The sequence below is a fragment of the Quercus suber genome, unplaced genomic scaffold (genome assembly GCF_002906115.3).
Source record: "Quercus suber isolate HL8 unplaced genomic scaffold, Cork oak 2.0 scaffold_429, whole genome shotgun sequence".
Lineage (NCBI taxonomy): Eukaryota > Viridiplantae > Streptophyta > Magnoliopsida > Fagales > Fagaceae > Quercus > Quercus suber.
The window spans coordinates 391,661-406,466 of NW_027069880.1; the positions used below are offsets into that span (position 1 = coordinate 391,661).

The 14,806-nt window shown below is 34.7% G+C and overlaps 2 protein-coding genes across 7 annotated transcripts; both read left to right on the forward strand.

The window, feature by feature from the left end:
- The first annotated feature begins 4,142 nt into the window (after positions 1-4,142).
- LOC111985816 (cyclic nucleotide-gated ion channel 1-like) lies at positions 4,143-7,609 on the forward strand. 4 transcript variants are annotated; one of them, XM_024017473.2, is made up of 5 exons: positions 4,143-4,662; positions 5,401-5,613; positions 5,694-5,980; positions 6,411-6,525; positions 7,490-7,609. In XM_024017473.2, the coding sequence occupies exons 1-5, from the start codon at positions 4,591-4,593 to the stop codon at positions 7,607-7,609; spliced, it is 807 nt and encodes a 268-aa protein (XP_023873241.2). In that variant the 5' UTR covers positions 4,143-4,590. The 4 variants fall into 4 exon arrangements, with proteins under 4 accessions (XP_023873241.2, XP_065617856.1, XP_065617857.1 ...); XM_065761784.1 differs by having other exon boundaries at positions 6,362-6,525; positions 7,490-7,602; XM_065761785.1 differs by having other exon boundaries at positions 7,427-7,538.
- A 375-nt stretch (positions 7,610-7,984) lies between these two features.
- LOC111997210 (cyclic nucleotide-gated ion channel 1) lies at positions 7,985-14,475 on the forward strand. Of its 3 annotated transcripts, none has more exons than XM_065761782.1 (9): positions 7,985-8,158; positions 8,953-9,071; positions 9,498-10,077; positions 10,896-11,108; positions 11,189-11,475; positions 11,906-12,017; positions 12,998-13,234; positions 13,332-13,783; positions 14,096-14,475. In XM_065761782.1, exons 2-9 carry the CDS (start codon positions 9,043-9,045, stop codon positions 14,325-14,327), a joined length of 2,142 nt encoding a protein of 713 aa, XP_065617854.1. In that variant the 5' UTR covers positions 7,985-8,158; positions 8,953-9,042; the 3' UTR covers positions 14,328-14,475. The 3 variants fall into 3 exon arrangements, with proteins under 3 accessions (XP_065617854.1, XP_065617853.1, XP_065617855.1); XM_065761781.1 differs by having other exon boundaries at positions 8,986-9,071; XM_065761783.1 differs by having other exon boundaries at positions 9,003-9,071.
- Positions 14,476-14,806: the final 331 nt, after the last annotated feature.

Genomic DNA, 14,806 nt, shown 5'->3' on the forward strand with positions numbered 1-14,806 from the left:
TTTCTCCATTTGATGTAGGTGACGATTCGAGGACGAATCCTTTTGAAGAGATGGGGAATGATGAAAATCAACAAGCATTCAAGGATCCATTGCATGTTCTAGTTGGGCCTATTACTAAAGCAAGATCCAAGAAGCACTTAATGGGCTAATTCAAGAGATTTGTGCTGATTCTAATGGAGGACATTCCAAACTTGGCCCAAAGGAAGATGAAAGCATAATAAATTTAATCCAAGCTATGGAGGGCTAATCTGGCTTAATTGGGCGTGATTTATGGCGTGGATTAATGGCTAATTGATTTTCCAGCTTCATATCAGTTAATGGATATTTTTCCTAGTCTGGAGCATTTAATTTTGGACTAGATCTACCTTAATTTTAGGCTTTTATTATTTAGAACATTTTTAGCTATTTTTCCTATTTTGGATCTGCTAATTTAAGATCAAATCAACTTTTATTTAGGGTTTTATTATTTAATACGTTTTTTATATTTTTCTATTTTCAGTCATTCCTTATAAATAGCATGCACTCATTGTAATAAGAGATATTATGGAATAAAAATCAGAAAAGGTGAGGCTTTGCTCTTCTTTTAGTTCTTCAAGAATTGTGAACTTATCAGGGATTCTTCCTTGTGGCGTTCAAACTTTATATCTTTGATTCGTGATTCCATTATAATCATTGGGTCAAGGTCTGTTACTTATACCTTTGGTTCGCATTTCACTTGTAAACGTTGGGTCAGGGTTTAATCAAAAATTTGAATTTTAGCTTTCTTGGGCAATTATTCCAATATTGTTTGTTGGGTCTCAAAGCGTGTTGATTGAGGTTCACATCAGAAGTAATTGGTATTTGGATTTTTTTTGGCTAGACACTCAATGTTGAGATTTGATTTCATATTGTGTTGTTGCTGGGTGTTGGATGGTGTTGGGTATTGTGTTTGGGAAATAAGAAAGTGCAAGAATTCTAAAGAAAATAAAAGAAAGTGAGGATTTTTTTAATTCATTATATATATATATATATATATTTAATTAATCTTTTCAGAAATTTTGTGTCTGACATGGATTTCTTTTATTATTAAAATTCTTATATGGGTTTTTTAATGTTTAATTAATTGATTTTATATTATTATGTTAGCCATGTATGCACCAACAAGGAAAACTATTGGCTATGTAAGCATTTTTCATTAGTGAGTTCACAGTAGGGACTAAATTAACTGTACATTGAAAATAACAAAGACCAAATTAATTGCTACCAAAATATAAGGACCAAATTAACCGAGAACTTAAAATGTAAGAACCAAAATTGTGTTTTCGCATACTTTTTAAAAATGAATCTCCTTTTATTTTAGTAAAAAACTGCCATATCACTCGCTAGCTAAATAAAATGTAGAAATTAAAACTCACTACCACCTAGTATTGTATATTTAAAACAAAAGGACATGTCTAATTAAAAAAGGATTGGAAGTAAGCCAAACTCTAACTTTGAACAGCTGAAATTCTCTTTATTCTAATCCAAATTCCATGCCATTTAAGGGGATATTAGAGCTAGGCAACAGTAAAGCCAATTCAACACCACCAGAGGAAAACAAGCAATTGGGCTTGTTTGGTTGTATTTTTTAGATAACAGTTTTCATTGTTTAAACAATACAACACATATTTCCATAACACTTTTTCACCTACACGTATTTCCACAATACTTAAACAACATTACTAGAACAACATTACCAAATGGGCCATTATTTGCTATGAGGACATTTTTCCCCTGAATCAAACAAGTACTATTTATATTTATTCTATTTTTTCATAAATATTATTATTTATAAATATTTTGGTTTTTTGTAAATTTAAGGTACACTTTAATGAAATTTTTTAATTTCATATTTTGCTTTCAATCAACAATCATATCTTTCTCTTGCTTAGATTTTTTTCTTTATTCGTATTGATAATCTTATTCTTTTGCTGAATTCAATTTAAATTTGATTAAAGGCTAAACTTGTAGATACCCCATTTTGCCTCTCACATTTAACCCTACTTGCATTACATTGCATATTATCACCATTTAACGTCTCCAAGGCAAGACTGTAATTTTGACCTTTTGATCTTCAAATACTTCTTATAAAATGACAATTCATGAGCATTAATTGGACCACCAAATTAAAAGATATCAAAGAAATAAGGTTTAATAATAAAGGACACTTGCATGAAACCAGTCTCGACCATAGGTGATTTGATCTCTTAATTCTAATTGGTCTATTTTTAGTCTAATTTAAGTTAAATGATGTCATATTCCTATTGGTTGTGTTGATACCTCATGATTGTCAACCACCCAAAAACAGCGATGCGCACGCCCCTCCCTAGCGGGTGGCTTGCGGGCTCGAGTGCGTGCTCTCCTATGACTAATGAGTCATTTTTAAATTGTCACAAGTTTGTGAAGTCGCCACCAATGGGTTCATCTGGCTATGTTTGATTTTATTACCAATCCTAGGTTATGAAAAAGTCAATTTTTTCCTAATCTAATTGGATGATAAAAAAATTTGATTCTTGGTTCGAAAGTCTGGTAATGTGTAAGCAAGGTATGGCACCCCACAACACATGTTGTGAGACAGTCTTTTGTTTTGATAAATTCTTAATGTTTGGTCATAGGCATATTAAAGCGAGCTACTAGCATTAGCATTCGTGGCTTTAAAGAAATGGGCTTTGAGGAGTAAATTGGCCAATATAAAAGTTTTGGGAGGTGTTTCGGCCAATGGTTGAAAGTTCAGGGGGTATATGGACATTTTTCCCTAGTGTACAGAGGAACATTTCTTACTCGGAGGATAACTAGGAAGAAGATAATTTCTAGAAACATAATTTCTAAAATTCTGTTTTAGTGCAGAATTCCATAGTTAGGGGCCATTCATATGTGTCAGTTTATGGAAGAGACCTATAGTAGACTAAATTGCAATCAGTTATTTGATATTGTGCTACTTACACTTGCTTTATGCTACTTTAATCTATACATTGTGTTCATCCAGGTTTAATGATCGGAGTACAAAACCATCTTTGAGTTTGGGCAGAAATCTAACTTTGAACATGGACTATGTCCAATAGGGGGGAGCTAGGAATTTTGATTCGGGGGGCCAAGGTTAAACTCTCTCATAGTGAGACACAATTCAAGAAAAACTTAAAATGCTACATATATGATTTTGTGCATTAGTTTAATCAATGTAATTCTTATTAGCACTTAACAAAATTAAATGACCAATTAAGTATCTTAAGTTCATTTTCCCTTCTAAGTTTCTCTTAGTCCTTTTAACAAACCATAAGTTCAAACCATTCAAGAAATTAAATACAAATATAACAACTACATCTATAAGAAGATATAACATTTTTGGAAAATAAAAATAACAAAATCCTTATAAGCCAATATGAAATTATATATAAAAATACAAGATGGCTTTCACATTTGGCTGTTTGAGTAGAATAGAAGCCAAAAATGAAATTTTGAATAAAGCTTGTCGATTGGTTTATTAAAAAAAAAAAGGGAGAAGAATACTCTAGTACTTCTCAAGATCTTAAAGTCATTTTTGCTAGTTCCAAATAAGCTCAGCACTCTTTTTTTGAGACAAAATTATAAATTTTATGCAAAGAAAAGAAAGAATACAAAGCCAAAATAATGGCCATAGTAAAATAGAGCAGGAAAAATAGCAATAGGTATATTCAGTAATAGAGAGCAACATTTACTAGCAAGTAGCAACAGATGCGGACAACAATATCAGCTTACATCATAGAGCAATATAATAACAATAAAGAGCAATATTAGCTCAAACCAAATCAAGAAAAATATATTGAAGCTTGGGAATTGAAAAAGTAAAATTTCTAATCAAGCCAATGGTCTAACATGTGAAGGAGTTTCAATAGTAAAGACTAATAATAAATGAGGGAAAATATTAAAGGATGAAAAGCAAGTTTGGAAGGAACACTAAACGTGGACAAATGAGGGGGGGCTAAATAATTTTTCATGTGGGGCCAGTTCTTAGAAAAATGGTTCAAGTATGCAATTTTACCTGCTCTAATTTTTATTTATTTATTTTATTTTATTTTATTTTATTTTTATAACTTTTGGGGGTGGCCATGGCCCCCCCAGTCACTAATTTAGCTCCACCCCTGATGTCCAAGAAGCTTTAGAACAACAGTTGGTAGAGTTTTGGAGAGGATAGGAGTTCCGAGAGGATTAAAAGCTTCAAAAAAACTGAAAAGCATCCCTTCTGTAGGTGATCAGCCAAAAAAAGTGCCAGCTCCTACTCCTAAGAAGACAATTCTTGATCGTTAGGGTCAATTTCTTCAAACTTGGAACAAAGTATTTGTGCTCTCTTGTGTGATATCTGTGGCCGTTGACCCTTTGTTCTTTTACATCCCAGTGATCCAGGAGAACCATAATAAGGACAAGAATGAAGATTACAAATGCCTTGATGCAGACGAAAAACTAGCAACAATTGTTTGTGTTCTTTGTTCACTCTTTGATGCCTTTTATGTACTTCATATAATCTTTCAGTTCCGTACTGGATTTATTGCCCCTTCTTCTCAAGTCTTCGGAAGGGGTGAGCCGATTACTGATCCGATGGCTATAGCAAAAAGATATTTATCCACATACTTCCTCATTGACATTCTGTCAATTCTTCCATTGCCACAGGTATGCAGGACATTTCATGAAATCTTATTTAGTGCATTTTGATGTAGCTTTTTACTGAAAGCTTATTGGTTGAAAAATGATTAAAGTATAGTAAAAATGAGATTTTAAAAAGTTGTATATAAGCAAAGAAACTAAAAAGTGAATAGAGAAAGCTCTTGCCAAACAGACACGTCTTTGTGCATTCATAACGACATTCAGGTCAAACCCCACTGCAATCATAGGTTCACACTTCACAATTTTATAGTAACAGACTTGCTTCCATACATGTTACTTTGCAATTACTCGAGGAAGTGATTATAATCATACATTTCATTTGGCTTCCATTTTTGTTGCTGTTAATCCAGTTAAGGAAATAATGGAAACCAGTCTCTCAAGGGTGAATTTCCACAGTATGAGTACCATACTTATGCCTTTACAACTATGTGTGTGGAGATATTAAGGTTGGATTTTATATGCCCAACAATTATTATCATTTACTTATTGTAATTTGATAGATAGGTCCTAGAAGTCTATTGAAAACATTAAAAAGTGTCAATTAAACTATAAGACTTTTGACAATAACTAATTCAAAGTGATATACTTTGGACACACAAAAACACATAATGCATCTATCAATCTATATGTAAAAGTAAACAATGCCTTATGCTGAAGTTGTGTCAAATTGCTTGATTTAAAAGAATTAACCGTGTAAGGGAATGTCAGTTTTACAGTAATGGATGTGTTCTGCTTACTTTTCAGGTGGTAGTTTGTGTTATCATTTTCTCTAAAAAAACCAAAGCTCCATTAATCATGAAGCAAATGTTGAAGATTGCAATCTTCTCACAATATTTGCCTAGACTCTCTCGGCTCTATCCACTATACATGGAAGTAACAAGAACCTCGGGGATACTAACTAAGACAGCATGGGCTGGAGCTGCATATAATCTTTTTCTATATATGCTAGCCACTCACGTAAGTTGATTTTGAATTATTAGCAATATTAATTTCAAAGATTTAATGATGATCCCAAATAAATGTGACAAATTAAGCAGGTAGTTGGAGCTTTTTGGTACTTGTTTGCCATTGAACGAGAGGGTACATGCTGGGAAGAGCACTGTCAGGATTTTGTTGAGGATCTTTACTGTGGTCAAGGCCGCCGTCAAAGCTTTAAATGTCTAAATGAGAGCTGTCGTTATACCAAACCTGATGATATTGAAGATGCAACGGGCTTTGACTTTGGAATATTTACTGACGTTCTCAAGAATGGACTGGTACTACATACAACAGATTTTAAAGTGAAATTGTCTTACTGCTTTTGGTGGGCTTTTCGTAATCTTGGGTAAGTAAATATATAGAATCCTCCAAATATATATAAAATTTAATTGTTATAACAAGAGAGGATAAAAGATTTGAACACTAATGGTAGGCAGCTTTCCAGCCTATCTCTATATGTGCATTTTGATAGAAGAGACCACAACAATACCAATTGAACTACAAGACTCTTTGGCAATATTTAGTCTCTTTAATTTTTTTTTTCTTTTTTTCATGAAAAGGTATACAACTCAATTGCATCACCTCAAATATTATTTCAAATGTCATCTGCATAGGTTTTAATTTCCTAGAGTGAATGTTTTCCTATTAAAATTTGGTTACCTAAGTTCCTATATATAATTCAAGGCTTGTCAACTTATAACAAGATCTAACACATTGTGAGTTACAGTTTAGGAGCTAAAGGCATTTCTATATTGAATCAATTTGGCTTTTCTAAGCTCTGCTGGCCAAAACCTTCAAACAAGCACTTATATTTGGGAGATAGTAGTATTTGCTGTCGCTATATCCACCTTTGGGTTGGTTTTATTCTCGTTACTTATTGGCAATATGCAGGTGACTCTCTGATTCTTATCAGTTCTCTTTCTAACCTAATGTTTAAGCAATATGAGATTATTATGTAAATAGATGGTGCTTGAGTCAGTCTGACTTTTTGTTTTGGTTTTCTTGTTTTTTGTTTTTTCCTTTTTTATACAACATAGAAATTTTAGTTACATGCCAGCATAAATAATAATAATAATAACAATAACAATAACAATAAAGAAGTTCACATTAAGTGTTTAGTGCTTGTTTAACTCAGTTTACAACCGAACCTAAAGTCCTACACACAACTACCAGACATTCAAAAACGAGTCTTTCTATTCTCTGGTGGTTTTCAGGTCTTCCATTATGAAAGAGCAAATTCAGGGGGCTTTGGCAACTTGGGTTATTATGCCTTGAGCCTCCATGGTCTCTGTTAGAACCATTGTCTTTTGAAATCCCCCCTCCTTTGCTTGGTATAGGTCTTCTCTGATTGCTGCTATTGTGCCATAGACTGTTGTAGACCTGTAATGAATGGCATACTTCAAAAACTGGTCTCCCATATCTACTCTTTGCCTGATATGCTATGCCTCCCTGTTTGTGTTTTTGCTTTTATGTCCCTGCCCCCCGCACCCCCCTGGGGTGCGGCCTCCCAATAGTCAGTATTAATTGTTAATACTCTGATTTGTTGTTGTAGAGCTGTGTAAGTCATCCTAGCCATTGCTATCTCCTTCTCCTTCCTTTGATTGAAAGCCATATATCTGTGATATCCAGAAAGTGCATAATATGCTAAGTTATCCAATAAACATGCAAACATTATTGTATTAATTTCTCTGTGGTGTATTTATTCTTAAAGATCTGATGTTCTATTTTAGCTTCTTCAATCGAAACTTGATGTTGGTCTGTTCTCACTAACTCTATCCACTCTTATGCGTAGAAACCTTTCCACAGATAGTCCTATGATTCAATTAACAAAAGTGCTATATTATGAATGTTACAGAGATATCTGCAATCCACAACAATGAGAGTAGAAGAAATGAGAGTGAAAAGGACTGATGCAGAACGGTGGATGTCCCACCGTATGCTCCCTGAGGAATTAAGGGCACGAGTTAGACGATAACTGTAAGCACAAAAAAAAAAAAAAAAAAAAAAAAACCTCTAACGGTCTGACCGGTGAGAACGTTTTCAAAACCGGGAGGTTCAACGCAGCTCTTACGGTTCACTGACTTTTAAGCCAATTACAAGGTTAAAAGAACCGCTTTAATGAATGGTTCCCGATTAATCCGGTTGGACTGTGCAGTCCGGTCTGAATTCACAGTAAATTTGAATTTTAAAATTGATATATATATATATTTCTACTGCCAAGATTGCTGCATCTCGTTAATGTTTCTATACTTTTAATAAAATAATAATATAATAATAATAAAAGTACCAAGTCGTGTGATGTCAAAAAGACAAAATTTGTAAAGTTAACTTCGGTTTTTACTTTTAGCCCATTTAAACGTCATTCATTCACATTTATTAGACTATCAGAGGCGGACAAAACAAGAAAAGTATACATAGAAGAGAGAACATTTATGCTGGGACAAAGGTGAAGAAGAAGCGGTGGCAGCAGAAACTGGCAGTGGATGATCGGCGCCGGGTTAGTGACTGGAGGATGACAGTGCAGGTGATTAATATAGGGCTTTTTTTTGGTACCGTCCGAATTTCAATTTTCGGCGGAATGTCCGATTTTCGCCAGTACAGCCGGTATAATCCGGTACTGTCCGGTATTTAAAACAGTACGATACAAGCACGTTTCTCTACTGGTTAAGTGACCAGTAAGAGAAATACCGACTGGTGCGGTACGGTATTAACTTTCCTGCATTATTCATCTTTTGCCAATTATAGCCTCCAACGTTTTAATCGAATTATCAACAACAATTATTGTACTTTCTCCCAAAAAAAAAAATTTATTGTATAATTTGTCCATTTGGCTTTACTTTTTCTTATATTTTAAGCATTTTCAAGTGAGACTGCTCCAGTTACGAGGGAACACAGGAAATTATAAACAATGACGCATTATAGTCAATTTATAGTCCACTCCCGACTGAAAAAAATGAGAAAATTATTAAATGCTCTTGAAAGTTCTATAAATGTGTATTTTCTTCTTTCTTCTTCTACATAAACGGTTCTATTATAAATTTAATTAATGGAGCTATCAATCATGTGAGACGTGAGATGAGAAAATACATTGTAAAAATACACCATAATTTCCTAAAAAAAAAGGGGTTGGGTTGTATTACGTGGAAAGTGATTCAAGGCACGTTACACGTTTAAAGTTTTTACTTGTTGACTGACTGCATGGATTGACTAGACGATGCTCAATGATTGACAGCAGTCCCATATCATACTTGTTACTCTTTTAACTTATCTCTCGGATTGTACATTCTGGGTTTTCATTTTCATTGAAAATAATTTCAGATTTGAACTCGTACTTCTTTACTGTAAATAAAGTGTGTCCAAGATCACAGGTCTGTCTCTTTATGTTGGAAATTTAATTGGGTGAAGGAAATGGATTCCAAGCGACTTAAAATTTTCAGGTTAGTTTGCTTAAGCCTGAATTTGGGCAGTTCCTTCTTCTGTTGCCTTTATTTCTAGTACACAATTTTGTCAGCATGTCTTTGTTTCTTTCTTGGAGTACTGTATGTGCGGGTCACAAATACTATCATGCAACAATTTGAATAGTCGGATTGAGTGAAACTATCTTAAAATATCCTAATGGAGGAATCTAATGTTATAATATCAGTTTATCGTTTAAAGGCATTCTAGCTTAGAAAGTAAAGAGGCCAGAATTGGTAATTGGAAGTGTTGCAAAAAGCTGAATTACTGAATAAACATCAGTTGTTCTCTGAAATTCTGTTTTAGTACAGAATTCCATAGTTAGGGGCCATTCAGATGTGTCAGTTGATATTGTGCTACTTACACTTGCTTTATGCTGCTTTAATCTATATGTTGTGTTCATCCAGGTTTAACGATCGGAGTACAGAACAATCTTTGAGTTCTGGGCAGAAATCTGACTTTGAACATCCAAGAAGCTTTAGAACAACAGTTGGCAGAGTTTTGGAGAGGCTTCGGGGAAGATTCGATAGGGGTTCCGAGAGGATTAAAAGCTTCAAAAAACTGAAAAGCATCCCTTATGTAGGTGATCAGCCAAAAAAAGTGCCAGCTCCTACTCCTAAGAAGACAATTCTTGATCCTCAGGGTCAATTTCTTCAAACTTGGAACAAAGTATTTGTACTCTCTTGTGTGATATCTGCGGCCGTGGACCCTTTGTTCTTTTACGTCCCAGTGATCTATGAGAACCATGACAAATACAAATGCCTGGATGCGGACAAAAAACTAGCAACAATTGCTTGTGTTCTTCGATCACTCTTCGATGCCTTTTATGTACTTCATATAATCTTTCAGTTCCGTACTGGGTTTATTGCCCCTTCTTCTCAAGTCTTCGGAAGGGGTGAGACGATTACTGATCCGGTGGCTATAGCAAAAAGATACTTATCCACATACTTCCTCATTGACATTCTGTCAATTCTTCCATTGCCACAGGTATGCAGGACATTTCACGAAATCTTATTTAGTGCATTTTGATGTAGCTTTTTACCGGAAGCTTATTGGTTGAAAAATGGTTATAGTAAAAAAGAGATTTTAAAAAGTTTTATATAGGCAAAGAACTAAAAAGTGAATAGAGAAAGCTCTTACCAAACAGACACACGTCTTTGTGCATTCATAACAACATTCAGTTCAAACCCCACTGCAGTCATAGGTTCACAATTTTGTAGTAACGGACTTGCTTCCTTACTTGTTACTTTGCAATTAGTCAAGGAAATGTTCCCACTGCAGTCATAGGTTCACAATTTTTTAGTAACGGACTTGCTTCCTTACTTGTTACTTTGCAATTAGTCGAGGAAGTGATTATAATCATACATTTCATTTGGCTTCATTTTTGCTGCTCTTAAACGAGTTAAGGAAATAATGGAAACGAGACTCTCAAGGGAGAATTACCACAGGATGAGTACCCATACTTATGCCTTTACAACTTTGTGTGTGGAGAGACTAAGGTTAGATTTTACATGCCCTGATAATAGTTTTTATTTATTTTTTGTAATTCGATAGATAGGTCTACAAGTCTATTGAAAACATTTAAAAGTGTCAATTAAGGTATAAGACTTTTGGCAATATTTGACAATAACTAGCTCAAAGTGATACTTTGGACACACAAAAACACATAATCCATCTATCAAACTATATGTGAAAGTAAACAATGCCTTATGCTGAAGTTGTGTCAAATTGCTTGATTTAAAAGAATTAAACGTGTAAGGGAATGTCAGTTTTACAGTAATGGATGTGTTCTGCTTACTTTTCAGGTGGTAGTTTGTGTTGTCATTTTCTCTAAAAAAACCAAAGCTCCATTAATCATGAAGCAAATGTTGAAGATTGCAATCTTCTCACAATATGTGCCTAGACTCTCTCGGCTCTATCCACTATACATGGAAGTAACAAGAACCTCAGGGATACTGACTCAGACAGCATGGGCTGGAGCTGCATATAATCTTTTTCTATATATGCTAGCCAGTCACGTAAGTTGATTTTGAATTATTAGCAATATTAATTTCAAAGATTTAATGATGATCACAAATAAATGTGACAAATTAAGCAGGTAGTTGGAGCTTTTTGGTACTTGTTTGCCATTGAACAAGAGGGTACATGCTGGGAAGAGCACTGTCGGGATTTTGTTGAGGATCTTTACTGTGGTCAAGGCCGCCGTCAAAGCTTTAAATGTCTAAATGAGAGCTGTCGTTATACCAAACCTGATGATATTGAAAATGCAACGGGCTTTGACTTTGGAATATTTACTGACGTTCTCAAGAATGGACTGGTACTACATACAACAGATTTTAAAGTGAAATTGTCTTACTGTTTTTGGTGGGCTTTTCGTAATCTTGGGTAAGTAAATATATAGAATCCTCCAAATATATATAAAATTTAATTGTTATAACAAGAGAGGATAAAAGATTTGAACCCTAATGGTAGGCAGCTTTCCAGCCTATCTCTATATGTTCATTTTGATAAAAGAGACCACAACAATACCAATTGAACTACAAGACTCTTAGGCAATATTTAGTCTCTTTAATTTTTTTTTTCTTTTTTTCATGAAAAGGTATACAACTCAATTGCATCACCTCAAATATTATTTCAAATGTCATCTGCATAGGTTTTAATTTCCAAGAGTGAATGTTTTCCTATTAAAATTTGGTTACCTAAGTTCCTATATATAATTCAAGGCTTGTCAACTTATAACAAGATCTAACACATTGTGAGTTACAGTTTAGGAGCTAAAGGCATTTCTATATTGAATCAATTTGGTTTTTCTCAGCTCTGCTGGCCAAAACCTTCAAACAAGCACTTATATTTGGGAGATAGTATTTGCTGTCGCAATATCCACCTTTGGGTTGGTTTTATTCTCGTTACTTATTGGCAATATGCAGGTGACTCTCTGATTCTTATCAGTTCTCTTTCTAACCTAATGTTTAAGCAATATGAGATTATTATGTAAATAGATGGTGTTTGAGTCAGTCTGACATTTTGTTTTGGTTTTCTTGTTTTTTGTTTTTTCCTTTTTTATACAACATAGAAATTTTAGTTACATGCCAGCATAAATAATAATAATAATAATAACAATAACAATAACAATAACAATAAAGAAGTTCACATTAAGTGTTTAGTGCTTGTTTAACTCAGTTTACAACCGAACCTAAAGTCCTACACACAACTACCAGACATTCAAAAACGAGTCTTTCTATTCTCTGGTGGTTTCAGGTCTTCCATTATGAAAGAGCAAATTCAGGGGGCTTTGGCAACTCGGGTTATTATGCCTTGAGCCTCCATGGTCTCTGTTAGAACCATTGTCTTTTGAAATCCCCCCTCCTTTGCTTGGTATAGGTCTTCTCTGATTGCTGCTATTGTGCCATAGACTGTGTTGTAGACCTGTAATGAATGGCATACTTCAAAAACTGGTCTCCCATATCTACTCTTTGCCTGATATGCTATGCCTCCCTGTTTGTGTTTTTGCTTTTATGTCCCTGCCACACCACCCCCCCCCCCCAACGGGTGCGGCCTCCCAACAGTCAGTATTAATTGTTAATACTCTGATTTGTCGCTGTAGAGCTGTGTAAGTCATCCTAGCCATTGCTATCTCCTTCTCCTTCCTTTGATTGAAAGCCATATATCTGTGATATCCAGAAAGTGCATAATATGCTAATTTATCCAATAAACATGCAAACATTATTGTATTAATTTCTCTGTGGTGTATTTATTCTTAAAGATCTGATGTTCTATTTTAGCTTCTTCAATCGAAACTTGATGTTGGTCTGTTCTCACTAACTCTATCCACTCTTATGGGTAGAAACCTTTCCACAGATAGTCCTAAGATTCAATTAACAAAAGTGCTATATTATGAATGTTACAGAGATATCTGCAATCCACAACAATGAGAGTAGAAGAAATGAGAGTGAAAAGGACTGATGCAGAACGGTGGATGTCCCACCGTATGCTCCCTGAGGAATTAAGGGCACGAGTTAGACGATACCAACAGTATAAATGGCAACTAACCAGAGGTGTTGAGGAAGAGAATCTACTTCAAAGCCTTCCTAAGGACCTCCGAAGGGACATAACACGCCATCTTTGCTTAAGTCTTCTCAAGAGCGTGAGAATTTTTCTTTTGATTTTTTTTTTTTTTTTCCCATACATCTTTTTGTCCAACTTCTAGCTATTGTGCTCATCAAATCAATTTTATCTTTTAGGTGCCAATGTTTGAAAAAATGGATAGTCAACTGTTTGATGCACTTTGTGATCGTCTCAAACCAGTTCTTCACACAGAGAAGAGCTGCATTATCCTTGAGGGGGATCCAGTGGATGAGATGCTCTTTATCATGCGAGGAAACCTGACCACTATCACTACTAATGCTGGAGAAAAAGGTAACGCTGGTGATTTGAAGGCCGGTGACTTCTGTGGAGAAGAACTTTTTGCATGGGCCTTGAATCCCCGCTCCTCTTCCAGTCTTCCCATTTCAACAAGAACAGTAATAGCTCAGACAGAGGTTGAAGCCTTTGCACTAAGGGCTGCTGATTTGAAGTTTGTGGCCTCTCAGTTTCGGCGTCTTCATAGCAAGCAGTTCCAGCATATTTTCAGGAAAGTATTTAAGCTAAGCTTATCAACATTTTGGATGATTATTGTCAACATTCTCCAAACAAAGTGAGGCTATACAAAAAAACAAAATATTGTTCAGAAATTGTACAAAAAGATGCGGCCATCAATTCTTCGTTTAATTTTAAATCGAAATACCATGGTTATCCCATCAAAATCTACAATGCCCGTTGCATTGGATTTCTAAACAAAAAATTTTAAAAAGAATATGATATATTTTCCTTGGTTTGTGATACTCTTTCATTATTAGAATTGAATATTCATAGTGACTTTGAAGAAAAATTACATTAGAACTCTGATTACCTTTATTTTTCCAAGTGGAATGATCCCCAAGTGTAATTGTGCAATGATGACTTTCAGGTACTACTCCTTACAATGGAAAACGTGGGCAGCTCATCGCATCCAAGCAGTTTGGCGCGGGTACCATGAGAGAAAGCTTTATAAGTCTTTGCATGAAGCAGAAGACAGATTGCAAGATGGTGTGACAGATGAAGCTGGGAACTCAAAGGTTGACGGTGAAGGCAAAGCACCAAAAAGGTTGCTACTACTGCCACAGAAGCCTGATGAACCCAATTTCATTGGTGATGATTAATAGAAGTATGGTGTTTCAAGTGATTATTATGTAAGTTTTGTTTTAATAAACAAGGTTCACATGCAATAGGTTTCTGTGTATAGCATATGTAACATATACTAAGCAATTAAACTTCAGACATCATAATTTAGAACTACTGTTTCTTTCACTGTGTGTCACTGAGAAGCTTCAAACACATACATGAGGAATGTCTTGTGATAAGCTTTTCTCGTATAATTCCTTCAACCAAAGCAAGGAAGACATTTTCTTGCCACTATGTGCCTAGCTCCTATTAAATACAACATTATTTAGTGGTGCAAGTCAAAAAGGAATAAAATAAAATTTTATTTTTAAACAGTCCACTCACAGAACAAGTAGCAAATTAACATTGATTGATCTCATAAACCACGCTTACAAAATAAATATGATTTCTGGATGATATAAGTATTGGAATATGTAGAAAATAAATGAGAAGCAAGAACCAAATCAAGTAGTGCAGC